The 13,130-nt window shown below is 32.7% G+C and overlaps 3 protein-coding genes across 4 annotated transcripts; 2 read left to right on the top strand and 1 right to left on the bottom strand.

Annotated features, from left to right (window-relative positions):
- Positions 1-222: 222 nt before the first annotated feature.
- Positions 223-2,697, bottom strand: LOC11408541 (uncharacterized). 2 transcript variants are annotated; one of them, XM_024786106.2, is made up of 3 exons: positions 2,377-2,697; positions 1,917-1,952; positions 223-1,619 (listed from the first exon to the last, which is right to left on the bottom strand). In XM_024786106.2, exon 3 carries the CDS (start codon positions 824-826, stop codon positions 296-298), a length of 531 nt encoding a protein of 176 aa, XP_024641874.1. In that variant the 5' UTR covers positions 827-1,619; positions 1,917-1,952; positions 2,377-2,697; the 3' UTR covers positions 223-295. The 2 variants fall into 2 exon arrangements, with proteins under 2 accessions (XP_024641874.1, XP_003592052.1); XM_003592004.4 differs by lacking the exon at positions 1,917-1,952 and having other exon boundaries at positions 2,377-2,694.
- Positions 2,698-6,579: 3,882 nt separating this feature from the next.
- Positions 6,580-7,240, top strand: LOC11410575 (putative F-box protein At3g16210). The gene is made up of 2 exons (XM_024775105.1): positions 6,580-6,882; positions 6,950-7,240. Exons 1-2 carry the CDS (start codon positions 6,580-6,582, stop codon positions 7,238-7,240), a joined length of 594 nt encoding a protein of 197 aa, XP_024630873.1.
- An 18-nt stretch (positions 7,241-7,258) lies between these two features.
- On the top strand, positions 7,259-7,786 carry LOC112418652 (uncharacterized). The gene has a single exon (XM_024775104.1). The coding sequence runs from the start codon at positions 7,259-7,261 to the stop codon at positions 7,784-7,786; it is 528 nt and encodes a 175-aa protein (XP_024630872.1).
- The last annotated feature ends 5,344 nt before the right edge of the window (positions 7,787-13,130 follow it).

Here is a 13,130-nt window from a genome sequence, read left to right as displayed (position 1 = left end):
GCTTCTAATCTACATTTTATATGTCATGTTTTATTAATATGCAATAAAATATAATTCTTACGAAGAGAAAGAAATAAAATTACTCAACAATAAATATCCGAACACGGTAGAATAGCAACAAATTGCTATTAATTTAGTTTATTAAATGACTCTCCCTCCATATATATCATCACACCAAATTAAGGAGAAGACCCTAAAATTAAAATTATATCCAAACCAAGATTAACCATCACAATCTTCTTCTCATTTTGGGTTAAGTATACCCAAAATAACACAACCATACAAGGAATGCAATTTAAAGTTTATCAACGGCTTTGGATGCAAGTTCACTAAGGAATGCGATTTGCTTGTTAAGAGCAGTAATAGCAGGGTTAACAATATGCTCATCAGCCATTACTCTATCACATTGAGTAGGTCCATCAACAGCAACTTTGCAATCATAACTAGCAGTTTGAGGATCCTCAGTGATTTCACCCAAGCAACTTTTGAAAGACCCTACTACTCCATCATAAGCAAAACCTGCACATGTTTCAAGTTTTGGATTTTTTTGTGCCAATCCTTTAAGAAAAGCTTGTCCTTCGACAGATTTTTTTATGGCGATTTCAACGACAGCTATTGAGAGTTGTTTGTTATCCTTGGCTTGCGCTATTTGTGGGCTCGATAGAACATTGCTACATTCTACCTTGTTGGATGAAGCAGCGCAAATTAAGGAAACTAATGGTCCTCCTCCTCCTCCTAAACCAAGAAGTCTTGCATTTGATGCAAATGGTGATTGAGAAATTAGGATCAAACCAAGGAACATGGAACAAATTGTTGAAGAATTCATTTTTTTAAATTAGGGTTCCTTGGTTTGACGGGAGTGTGTTTGGTTTCATAGGTGTTGGAGTGTTTTATAGTAACGAAAATTCTAATTTAGGATAATTAACATATTTTTAGCAAATCATAGCGATGGTGATGCTTTGGAAATGGTGATCCAATAATCTAGATTTCTCTTCAATGGGGTTCGCTAGAAAATTGAACTCTTGTGTCATTTTCCTGTTTGGCTCTTAAGCATCATATGGTCCTGATAAAGGTTTTTTAAAAAAAGGTCCCTCGACGAGAATGAGCGCGACAGCAAGGTATTGGTAGTTGCCGTTACCGTTTCCCCCGATTTTATTATAGAGTGAAAAAAGATCACGAGGAAATGCTGTCACAGCCGCAACGAAACACCGTTACTACCAAAAGAAAAGAAAACGTTGTTCATGACAATATTTAACGTGAGTTTATCCCGAATAGTATTCCATTTACTGCTTACTGTAGCTGAACCTTCTTTTATATCCCCAGGATAATCTAATGTGGGAAATTCTTCGCGGTAAATTCGCTAAGTTGTAATTCTGGACATATAGCACTGCTGTTTCATAAATCATAATTAACACATGTTCGATAGTATAAGACTTGTAACACCCCTACTAGACATTTCCTAAGATATCTAGTACGTGTGTTAAACTTGGCATTGGATACTTTAAAATTACAATTATAAAAATTTCCTCTGAAATAAGACCACTGACGTGAACTTTGTATGGTCCAGCGACTTCTGCTTATTCATCACGAACCATTATGTCGTCCAATAACCTGAATATCTGAACAAAAAATAAAAGGGATTGGGGTGAGACGAAATGTCTCGGTGAGTTCCACCTATCCTAGGTTGTAGGCAATCTCAAGGAACCTAGGATCGCCATCTATTCTAAACTCAACCCATTTGTGATATACTCTTACTTAATGAACCAGCATATACAAAAAATTTCATTTCAGTCCCTGCCCCAGAAGTTCATTGTTTGGCCATTTAAGCACTTCCAAAACAGCTTAATTACAATTTAAGCACTTTTGTCATTACTAGAACAGCTTATAATTTTATCATTACTCATATACCAGCTTACCATATTTCTCCTAAGCTGTTCATCACAAAATAATATCTGAAACAGTTCAAATTCAAACTTAAGCTCTTATCCAAACAGCTTAACTAGTAACTTATGACTTCTATCAAATTAATTTCGACCCAATACTTAATACAGAAGTTCCAATATGTATAATCTGACTTATGAACCACTTATACAGCATTTTAAATTCACAACTTAGTCATTTAAGGCATTTTTCTCAAAACAGCTTAACTAACAACTTATGACCTCTAAACAGTTCAATTTCAATTCAAATTTTCCAGAGTCAAATAATACATGTATAAACAGATCCTAACCCATTTTTACAGCAATCCTTACATGTTAACTTCAAAAAATCGATTATGGAAGCTTTTGGAACAACTTATGGCTTTTAGCTTCTAGCTTCTAGCTTTTCATTCCAAACAGCAACAACAACAATACTAATGCTACTAAAAGCCCTTACCTCAATCTTGACACTTCTCCTTGCTTCCAACTTTGAGTTTCTACTTCAAAACTTGAACCCCATAGTTCTAAAGGATGGAGGAGAGGGCGGCTAAGATAAATTGGAGGGAGAATAAATGTTTATGAAGCTTGCTTCTTGGTTAGAGCTCTACAAAGAATCCATTAGAGCATTTTTCATGATCTCATGGTGAATTTGTGAAATTTGATGGAGTTAGGGCTTAGGAGGATGGTGGCCGAATTTTCTAGAGGGAGAGGAGAGAAAAAAAAAAACTCTGAATTTTAGTGCGAGAAAGTTGTAGAAGCTTGTGAAAATCCATATAATTTGTCTTATATACACCACTTAGGGGAAAGTTACCATTTTGCCCTTCTTTTACATTCTTCTAAACATTGTTTAACCGATAAAAGTCGTTAAAGTTTTAAGCGCAAAATACAGCAGCCTTCTAATTCTCAATCGTTCTCTTAACTAACACTACTCGGTTATCTATTCCTCGTTGTCCTTTGAAATAATGTACGAGATAATACCGTATATATCCCTCGTTATATAATTAACCTGTCATAATAATAATTCTTTTTTTTTTTTTTTTTTAACATGCCCGACTGATACTGCAGTCTATTTAGAATTTAACGGGATATTACAAGACATATATAGAATTCTTTGGAGATGTCACATTTAATTACTTCTTCTCATAGATTGTACTTGTGTTAATTATAAATCCATTTTGTTTTCCAATATAGAAATATATTATGTCCAAATTCAAATCCACATGCAATTAGATTGCCATGTGATTTACCCTAATTATGTTTAATATTGTGGCATAGGGATTTAGACTTTAGGTAACTTGTGAACATTCAGCAATAACCTTAAGTAAAACTTCTCATCAGAAATAGTAATTGGAGACATAGTAATTACAATTTAGCTTTATATCTCCTAGTTTACGTGTATAAAAGAAAGGATTATGCATCAGCAAATTGTTCACATCAGTTTGAAAAGGTTCAAATATTTGACAAAGTACTTTGAGTTTACTAATAAAGTAATTGTCTTTGCTGTTCCAATTATGCTCCCATCCATATCTAGTATTATTGCTTTACGGTGAACTTATTCCATTGCACCGAGGTGACAAATATTTGAGGAAACTATCGAATGATAAATGATTAGTAAAATTGTTGATAGGTTGAGTCCCATCTAACAATGTCTGAACTCTGATGACTTACTTTAAAAAGAACAGGTACAATTGCGACAATATATGCTATCAATATTTTAAGCCACGAAATAAGCTGTTGAATGAGGCCTTTGTTATTTCCAACTATATGGCTGTTAGCTGGATTTATCATCTGATATGTCTTCTTAAATCAGTACTTTACTGATTGTTTTAAGACGCCTTTTTAATGCTTCAAAGTTCATAGGAAATATGTATGCTGTAAGTAAAATTGAAAATTGAATTGAAAGTGTCAACACATCTACATTGAACCTCCCAAAACTCATAACATATGAGAGAGGAATAGTGCGACATTTTTCACACGAAAAAGATAGAGGGATGGTAAGTACGTAGTGAGGGAAACCAATAGCAGCTGTTATCATTTAATAGTTATTTCATTGAATGCTTAATCTAGTTGTTATATTCTACAGAATCACCCGAATGACTTGGAAGTTTGCATGTATCTGATTTTTTCGCAGTCCATTTTTTACCCAAAAGAACTAAACTATCTGTCCCTCACTACATTAACAGGAATCTCTTATGCAGCACAGCCTCTGGCGGTGGAGGAAATATTATCGGTTCCTTCGTTCCGGAACAATGATGACGAGGCCAATCATATTTTTAATGAATTTCAGAAAGCCACAATGGTTGCAGCGTCTTATCCCACCACCATAAAAAATCACCCAAAAGGAGAAAATAACAGAGATATTCTAATAATGGTTATTGTTGGAGCTTTATTGATATAAGAAATGAACAAACAAAATATGGATGATACTTTTAAACACAAGTAAATGAACAAAATCATTTATCAAAGTTTTGTTATTTTAATGGCACATGAGACAAAAGGGCCAACAACATGTTTGTGCCTTAGGAATGAGAGATTTTGATATTTTGATAATTTGTAATGTTCCCTGTTTAAATTTGCAAAGATAATAACCAACTCCCCTCTTAGCCTAATCATCCGAATACTTCACTACCAAAAAAAAGAAAATCATCTGAATACTTTGCAAAGACAATAAAGATTTAACATGAGTATATCAGCAATTTTTCATGTAAATGTTTATATTTCTATTTTGAATTGAACTTGGCTTCCAACTTTGCTTCACTTTGCTATCAAGGGGTTGCGATAACTAGTTTAATCAATATCTTGAGAAAATTCTTTGAACTGCTCAAATATTTTCTAGCACGGCTGCATGTCATAGTAATTTTTTTTTTTCAGCAGTGCTATATCATACAAAGGTTTCTGCATTCATAAAAAAAACAAAGGTTTCTGCACGTGCAGTAAATATCTCCAAAGCTGGTAACCTCTTATCTTCCGGGTAGCCGTCTCTTTACGAACCTGTTTTTGCAATGTCTTATCTCATATCTTTTTTTCAGTAGTAGCCTGCCCCCACAACACCTAAACATTTTTCCAATCTGTATGTACAATCTGTCATCGTCGCGATTGAACAACATAGTCCTTGCTACTTTTGAAGTGCCTTAGGAGTTGGTCTCTGTCAAAGTCATATGTTAATGCAATTTTTCATCACAGTTGTCTGTCATCAACTCATCATCACCGCCTTAGAGTCGAAAAAAACATGCATTTGAAATAATATTTGATTAGTTCATTCAAAGATACTCCTCAAGCACATTCATTCTCGCTTTCAGTGATTCTGTTTAGTGATACCTCACAAATGTTAAATTTCATCCCAGCTGAAATGGAAGGAAAATACGAAGTTAAGAGTCCATTACAGAACACCAGTTCCAAAATGAAAACCAAATACACATGCTTCCCTATTCTAAAGTGGCAGCAAAGACAATAAGACTGCACTTATTCATCCTCTTTCTTCTTAACCTCTTATAGCAAAACAAATAAGGGAGAGGTTTAGGCTTGTAAGCAAATATTATACAACAGATGATCAACGATTTCACAATAATGTGCGACAAACTTATCCATACATATTTCATATCACAAATCTCTTGTTCAAAACCAAGTACTGTTTAGTATTTAAAATCCTTGAGGCTTCAAAGACGACATGTTCAAGCCTTCCTGCTCCGGCTGCCAAGAAAATGATACTCCCTAACACGTTTATCGACCCTCACTCGTTGGGAAAGCGCAGACAAGTGAAAGGTGCATGTAATATGTAGCCTTAAAAAACACTTTTACAATTGTGAATTTCCTCCCTAAAGATATAATGAATTTTGATTTTTAATCACACAATGTTTTCGCTCTCATAAAGTTTACTGTTTCTTTGTTGTCTATGGTCGGCTTATGTTCATAATATTGTCAAGATTATGTAACAAAAATGTATCCTTTGTGTCCAAATTATATCCAAAATCAAAATGACAGCTTTATGCTTTTTTTTCTTTATATTTATTAATTGATGATACAACACATCGTTTAATACACGTATAAAATAATTATACACTTAATTAAACTCAATCAAAATTCGCTATGTTTTTCATTTAAACTCTCATTTAATTTTTGCAATTCATCTTATGTTATTTAAAAGGATATTAAAACAACCAAACAACTTGACAAAAAAAAATCGTTAAAAAAAACCAACAATTGAAAGACTCAAAAGGTTAATGAATTGCACCAATGACGAATTATTCAAAAGAATTTAAGTTCAATGACCGGATGGAACAATTCTTATTTAAAATTTACTTACATCTTATTGAACTTTAAATCATCAAAACTCGTTTTCCTTATAAATACTCTCTCCAATTACGTTTATAAAAAAAAACGCAGCTTTTTCGATTCATTGAATATGTAATGTATTCGATCTGCATATTGGTTAGATACATTAGATATTCATTGAATCTGAATAGTTATGTTTTGATTATAAACGGAGGAAGTACATTGTTAATACAAAATAAAACCAATAAAAAGTTTTTTATTACTAACAAAATGACAAAATGATGTAAAATGGAGATGGTAAACTATTTTTCGCTTTCACTACAAAAGAAGAAAAAAAAAACCTTTTCAGCTTTCATGAGAAGTGTTCGAGAGCTCCTTCCATCTATCAATGGCTCCATCAACATCTAAGGAGAAGATGAAACAGGTTAGTAGTGGTAACTATATTTCCGATGACATCGCTTTCTTCATTCTCTCTAAGCTTCCTGTCAAGTCTATTAAGAGCTTTTACTGTGTTCGCAAATCATGGTCATTGTTACTTGAAAACCCTAATTTCTTCAAAATGTTCCGCGACAATCTCATTTCCAAATCTCATCCACTCTATGATGATGCTTGTCTCATTCTTAACCAGTATCTCCGTTCTGATGATTATTGGAAACTTTATTTTCTTTCTGGTGACAAGTTTCAGAATCGAGTCAGATTTAATTTGCCACCTCCATTTAATTTTAACAATATACAGCGAACTATTATTCATATTTTAGGTTCTTCTGTTAATGGAATTCTTTGTATATGTGGCATTGATCATTATGGTGCTAAAAATACTATTGTGGAACCCAGAGATTGATCAAGTTAAGGTCATTCCTTCCGGTATTGCTGAGCTTCCACCTAAGGTTAGGAGTGAGATTAAGCTACATGGGTTCGGTTATGATCATGTTAGGAATGACTATAAAGTCATTCAACATGTGGATATGATTACATTTAATATTACCCCTTGGGATGTTGTGAAGCAAGAGCCTTTCTGGGAGATTTATAGTCTTAAAAGTGATTCCTAGAGGAAAATTGATTTTGACATGCCAGCTCGTCTCCTGGTTGCTGATAATGATGCGTACTTGAATGGGATTTGTCATTGGTGTGCGCAAGCAAATAGTAAAATGAAATTCAACTTGGTCTCCTTTGACTTGAGCAACGAGGTGTATTTTATTACACCTTTTCCTTTAGAAGGCATGTATGATGATTTTGGTTTTAGCGTGCAAGTGTTAAATGGGTCTGTTGCTGTGATATTAAAGGATGTAAAGGACATGTCTTTCCATGTATCAATTTTGGGTGAGCTTGGTGTTAAGGAATCCTGGGTTAGACTCTTCAATGTTGATCCTTTTCCCATTCAACATTCTACTGAACCTTTTTTGGCTTGCATTCCAAATCCTACCGGAGCTTGGAAAGAGGGCAATATATTCTTCAGAACACCAAATTATGAACTAGCTTGTTTAGACTTGACTACCGGGGTGATTGAGGAGATTGGTGTTAGAGTAGAAAATTATTGTTGCCAAATGGTAGTTTACAAGAAAAACCTTCTTTCGTTTGGAGTTGCAGACAATTAATTTCTTTTGTAGCCTTTGTGTGGAGTTCTCACCCTAAGGCTTATGAGTCTAGTTCTTAGGATTTAATATTAGATTGCAAAGTTGAACTTTATGAAGTTACTTATATGCCAAACGACTTGTCAGTTGCCCGTATTATATGTATTCTCAAGAGGTAGAAGCATTTAGTCTTGCTTTACCAGTTTAATTTCAATGCTTTACTCTCTTTCTATGGCATAATGTTCTGGTTTCTATTTCGATTGTATGAATGAGCTTTTCTCTTTATTGAATGTTCTATATATTGTTTTTAGAAATAGCTCATTTTGGAAATTTAAGTGATCTCATGTAAAAAAAATCAGTTTGAACTTTAATACATTGTGCTTGAAATATCTATGCACTTTGTTTGCTTTTGTAAAGATCAGTTTGAACTTCATCCGCTCTTGTTTTGTTTTAGTACATGGGTGTTTGAGGATATTGGTGTTAAACATAAAGGAATAGGACTTTGTTTCAGATGCTTGTTGTTAGCTTGTTATTTCTCATTGATTTGAGAATCTTTAAAGAGTATGATGTGTAGCAGCATGTTGTTATCTTTAAGTTTACATTTGTTGTAACTTTTGCAAAGATTTTGTATAGTGATGTTTTTTATGCAATGATTGTATTGTTGTCAAATGATCTTTTAGCCTTTGTTTGGGATTTGATCTGAAATCAGAAATGTGATAGTGAAGCTCTTTGTTTTCAAATTGGTTACTTCCTAGGAGGACCACTTGCTGAAGTGGTGAAAAATCATATAACAAGATGAATGAGGTGATGATGGAGAGGTTTGTGGGCTGTGAAACATATGATCCTTTTTTATTGTTATATTTACCACTGTATTTGGTCTTGATGCATGGGACTTTGTCCTATTGAATTGTTTGGTTGAGGATTAAGTGTATTTAAAACCAAAGCAGATTTAGACAAAAGTCACAAAACAAGTTTTTTTTTCTGGTTGTGAATTAGATTCGATTTGCCATTCTTTTCATACATTTAGACTGATATATGGAATTTTTTGGAGATGTCGCATTTAATTACTTTTACTCTTTTTTGACTGATACATAGATTTCTATCTTGTATTTGTGTTAATTATTTGGAGATTAAGACTGTTTTTTCAAAGTGTGCATATTTGAGCGTGGATATTTAGTTGCATGGAGTAGGTATATGTTGTTAGCTTGTTATCTATCATTCATTGGAAATAGGTACTAAAATATACATAGACTTGCGAAGTATGTTGTGTAGCTGCAACTTGTTTAGATGTGATGAGATATTCAGTCCACATCACAAGATTGTAAAACCATTTTGTTTTCCAATATGCAAATATATGTCCAATCTATATGCACATAGATTAATGAGTCATTTTCCCTAATACTGTTTTAATATTGTGGCATAGGGATTTAGACCTTAGGTAACTTGTGAACATTCATTTTGTGAACATTGTTCAGTTTTGGGCTGCTGAAAGCAATATCCTTAACTAAAGCTTCTCTTCAGACAAAACTTCTGAACAATGCTAAATAATAAACCAAAAGAGATAGAGATAAAGAGATATAAAGAGAGCACAAAATACAATTTTTAGGTTAGTACCATTTAATTTCAACAAGGAAATAAAATATCACATTTACATGACGGTGTCCATGTCAGCATGGCCTGCCTTACACATACCCTTGTATGACCCATTTGAAGTATAAAAATGGTCTGTTGTGCTAGATATTGAAACTGTAAATCCTAAATTTTTATGATAGTCAAAACTGTTTAAGATGGTTCAAACTTCAAAGAAATGAAGCTAAGAAACCAAGTCTAAACACTGATAAAAACTTGAGATTCCCCTTAGGTCAAGAACAAAACTTCAATTATGAATAATTAAATGTTGGAAAAGTCATTGCTCTTCTGTTGACAAATAGTCCTTTAAAATGGTGTTGAGTTTTTCATCTTACCAGAAACCTAACACTATTATTGATCAACATTAAAAAAAGAAAAAAAATTCCTCTTTATATAATGAACATGGTAGAAAACGATTGCATGATAGTAGCGGTCATTAAATAGATAGATTGATTAAGTCTTAAATCTTTGTCTGGAACCAACAAAATAGCCTGCATGCAAATCCAGGTAGTATTTAGAACAGGCTTCCATTAAAAGCAGCTAGTATTGTGGCATTTATTGAGTGGCAGTGATGAGAGAAACTCTTAGATTATATTTACGTTGTTATATGCTTGAAAAATAATATTACAGTCGCAACACAACTTATTGGGGATGTCTCCTTTATAATATTGGGAAATCATTTTCAATTTGCTGCCTGCATTTTAAGAATTAATATGCAGTATAATACCTTATTCATCCTGTTTCTTACAATTCATCAAAACTCTGTTCAATTTGTTGCCTGAATTTTAAGAATTAATATGTAGTATAATTCCTTATTCATCCTGTATTTGTTCTAGATATATAAAAGCTGTATACAGTTATTTATTTGTCATGTAGGTCCACATTTTCCAGAACTTTGTTGTAGAAAATGTGTCTATCTAGTTTTTAATCTATTCTTAAATATTTAATGGAATTATGGAATCAAAGTGTGTTATTAGTTCCATTTCTTAGCAGAAAAGTATTAATTTCAGTATAACCAAATAAACTTGCTCTAAGTAGTTATGCATATTTTCAACTATTTAACTAGTAGTCAATGTCATTTTCTACGCTCATATCTCTATCATATAGATCATATTTGTACATTATCTTCAACAATATAACTGTGTTAGCAGGACACTATGCCAAATGGTCAAAAGAACTTGCTTGGTTACTGCTATTAAATAATCTGTTTGGTTTCTGTCATAGCAGCTAACTAAGAAACTTTCTTATTTGGAAGTCAAGATTTTAATATTGGTCTTTTTAATGTAAACATTGGTATGTGGATGTCAATTTAACACTAGAGACCGTTTCAGACTTTCTTCCTATAAAGGGGGCAACTAAATGATATTTATTTAGGGGATTGGTAAGGATTTATGTCAAAACTTGTTTCAGGAACTTGATTTATTTTTCTTTAATGATTTGTGACATATATGCTTTAAAGAAAAATATCATCACACTTGTCAAACCATCTTACTTAGTGTGGCTTCTATATGGTTTTTGTTCTTGCTTTTTTTCTTAGGCAATTTTGCACCAAGCAGAAGGAAATTTTTTTGAAAACATTTTGTACGGAAACACAAAAAAAAGCACTCACATTTTTCATGATTATGTTCTGTTAAATAATACAGACCCTACATGCTTCTAGCTTGTTTTTTTGCGAGCTTGTTTTGTTTTTTTGTTTTTGGTCAAATAGGCTAATGGCTAGAAATTCATCTTTTAAAGGTGAATAAGTGGAGTCCGGGTTCAAACCCCAACCCTTGCATATATAATGCAATATTTCTGCCAACTGAGCTAAGCTCAAAGATCGGAGTTTGTTTTGTTTTAGTTAGCCATACAATATACATTATCCGATAAAACTTGTCTTTCATTTGTGTTGTATTTTAAAAGTAACAGAACATCACTTGTTCTTTCATTATTGCATGTCCACAGTTATTCTTAGTTAATTTGGTGTGTTACTTGTTTATGGATGTTTAGAATCAAAATCACAGGCTTAAGTTGGGACTTTCTTTTATATTGCACCATAAGCATTTGTGGTTAATATAGACAAACAACTACATGCATACTAAGTTGTAGTATACTTAACTGTCCATTCCATGAAGTTTACAAAGGATACACACCATACCCTATCAAGTTCTTCAGACTTTTGTTGATTTTGGATTGAATTTCCATAGGACCAGGGGTTGTCATTATTGGAATGAGTATTATCAGTGTTATTTCTATATTTCCTCTTCTTCTTTTTTCTTTTACTTTTTTGGTTACTTGTAGAGATAGAGCAGTTGAAAACTAAGATATGATTCTCGGGTAGCACTTGGGTGACATAGAGTTAGGTGACATTGGTCAATCACAATGTCACAATGCTTGTGAAAGAGAGAGAAACACAAGCATTGTGACATTGTGATTGGCCAATGTCACCCAAGTGATTCCGTGATCACTCGTTATAATTTGTTTGTTTTAAATATTTCAATCTCATCATTAATTTGGGATAATAGTCATTTTGGTCCCTCATGTTTAGGCTCTGGTTAAATAGGAGCAGTGGGCAGTAGGTATTTTGGTTCTGTTTGTGTTATTTTAGCAGCTTAAATTGTCTCATAATACTGATATTTGGAGCAGGTGTGAATGATTTAGGAGTAGTCACTTATCATCTATTCTACCATCTTTGATATATATGTATGTATGTGTGTGTGGAGTGGCTGCAAGTAGAGATATAAGGGCTGTCGGCTCAAACAATATTTTGCATCTCTGTATCTACTTTTGTTGGTACCGCTAGTGCCTTATCATTTGAGTAAAATTTTGCTTGCCTTTTAAAAAAGGAAAATGTTACTACTCCGTTCCTTTTTAATTGTCACATTTTAGCATTTTACACAAACCAAGACAATCAAAAATTGATATTACTTTGATATAATAAGATATACTTTTACTATAATGACCTTATTTATTTATATCTCATTTCATATATTTATCTCTCCGCAATAAATAACTAAGGATAATATTGGTAAAACAACATTTAATGTTGCATTGAACTTTGAGAGTGACAGTTAAATAGAAACAAATTTTTTCTCCAAAATTGACACTTAAAAAGGAACGGAGGGAGTAACTTATACCCTTAAGGCACAAACTAAAAAGCTAAAGATAGAAGTCTTTTCTTGAAACTTGTGTATTAAATGTTTTAAAAGTTTAATAATTACGCACAAGTTGCCATGACCCTTAAAAAAAGAAAACTTTGGTCGGTCAAAGAGTTTAAATTTTAAAAAAATAAAAAATAAAGCACTTCAATGTTTAGTAATTTTTGAGTTAGTATGTTATAGGTGCTAATTTTTCACCACAGTTTGGTAGTAACGAAATCAAAAATCAAATCATTGATCATTTATTTAAGGAGTTCAAATTTTTTACCACTTAACCTATTTATTGTCAAATTGTAGTCTGATGACTTGTCAATTAAGTATTTTTTTTTTGTTACCATACATTATGTATCAAGTTTTCAATGTTGTTTAGCAATAACTAATCATTGTCGGAGAATTCTGTGGGTACAAAAGATGAGTTCTCTCTCCTCTCAAATTACAGTTTATATCCAAAATAAAAATATGAAGGCTGATCAATCTTGTGATAAAATGAAAAATATTTTGATGTTATTTTCTTTGGAAAGATGGTATTGGTGTATATATTGTATGATTTAAAGGACTAGGTTCACAGTTTTACTTACATAAATCACTTGTTTAAAACTATA

This window comes from Medicago truncatula, chromosome 1, assembly GCF_003473485.1.
Source record: "Medicago truncatula cultivar Jemalong A17 chromosome 1, MtrunA17r5.0-ANR, whole genome shotgun sequence".
In the NCBI taxonomy this organism is placed as follows: domain Eukaryota; kingdom Viridiplantae; phylum Streptophyta; class Magnoliopsida; order Fabales; family Fabaceae; genus Medicago; species Medicago truncatula.
Note: the sequence above shows the minus strand (reverse complement) of the source record. Positions and strands in the feature narration are given on the sequence as shown.

Coding starts and splice junctions, on each gene's coding strand:
- LOC112418652 (XM_024775104.1), top strand. CDS start 7,259: ATGCCAGCTCGTCTCCTGGTTGCTGATAATGATGCGTACTTGAATGGG.
- LOC11408541 (XM_024786106.2), bottom strand. CDS start 826: ATGAATTCTTCAACAATTTGTTCCATGTTCCTTGGTTTGATCCTAATT.
- LOC11410575 (XM_024775105.1), top strand. CDS start 6,580: ATGGCTCCATCAACATCTAAGGAGAAGATGAAACAGGTTAGTAGTGGT. Junction 6,883..6,949: donor GTGACAAGTTTCAGAATCGA/GTCAGATTTAAT, acceptor TTCATATTTTAG/GTTCTTCTGTTAATGGAATT.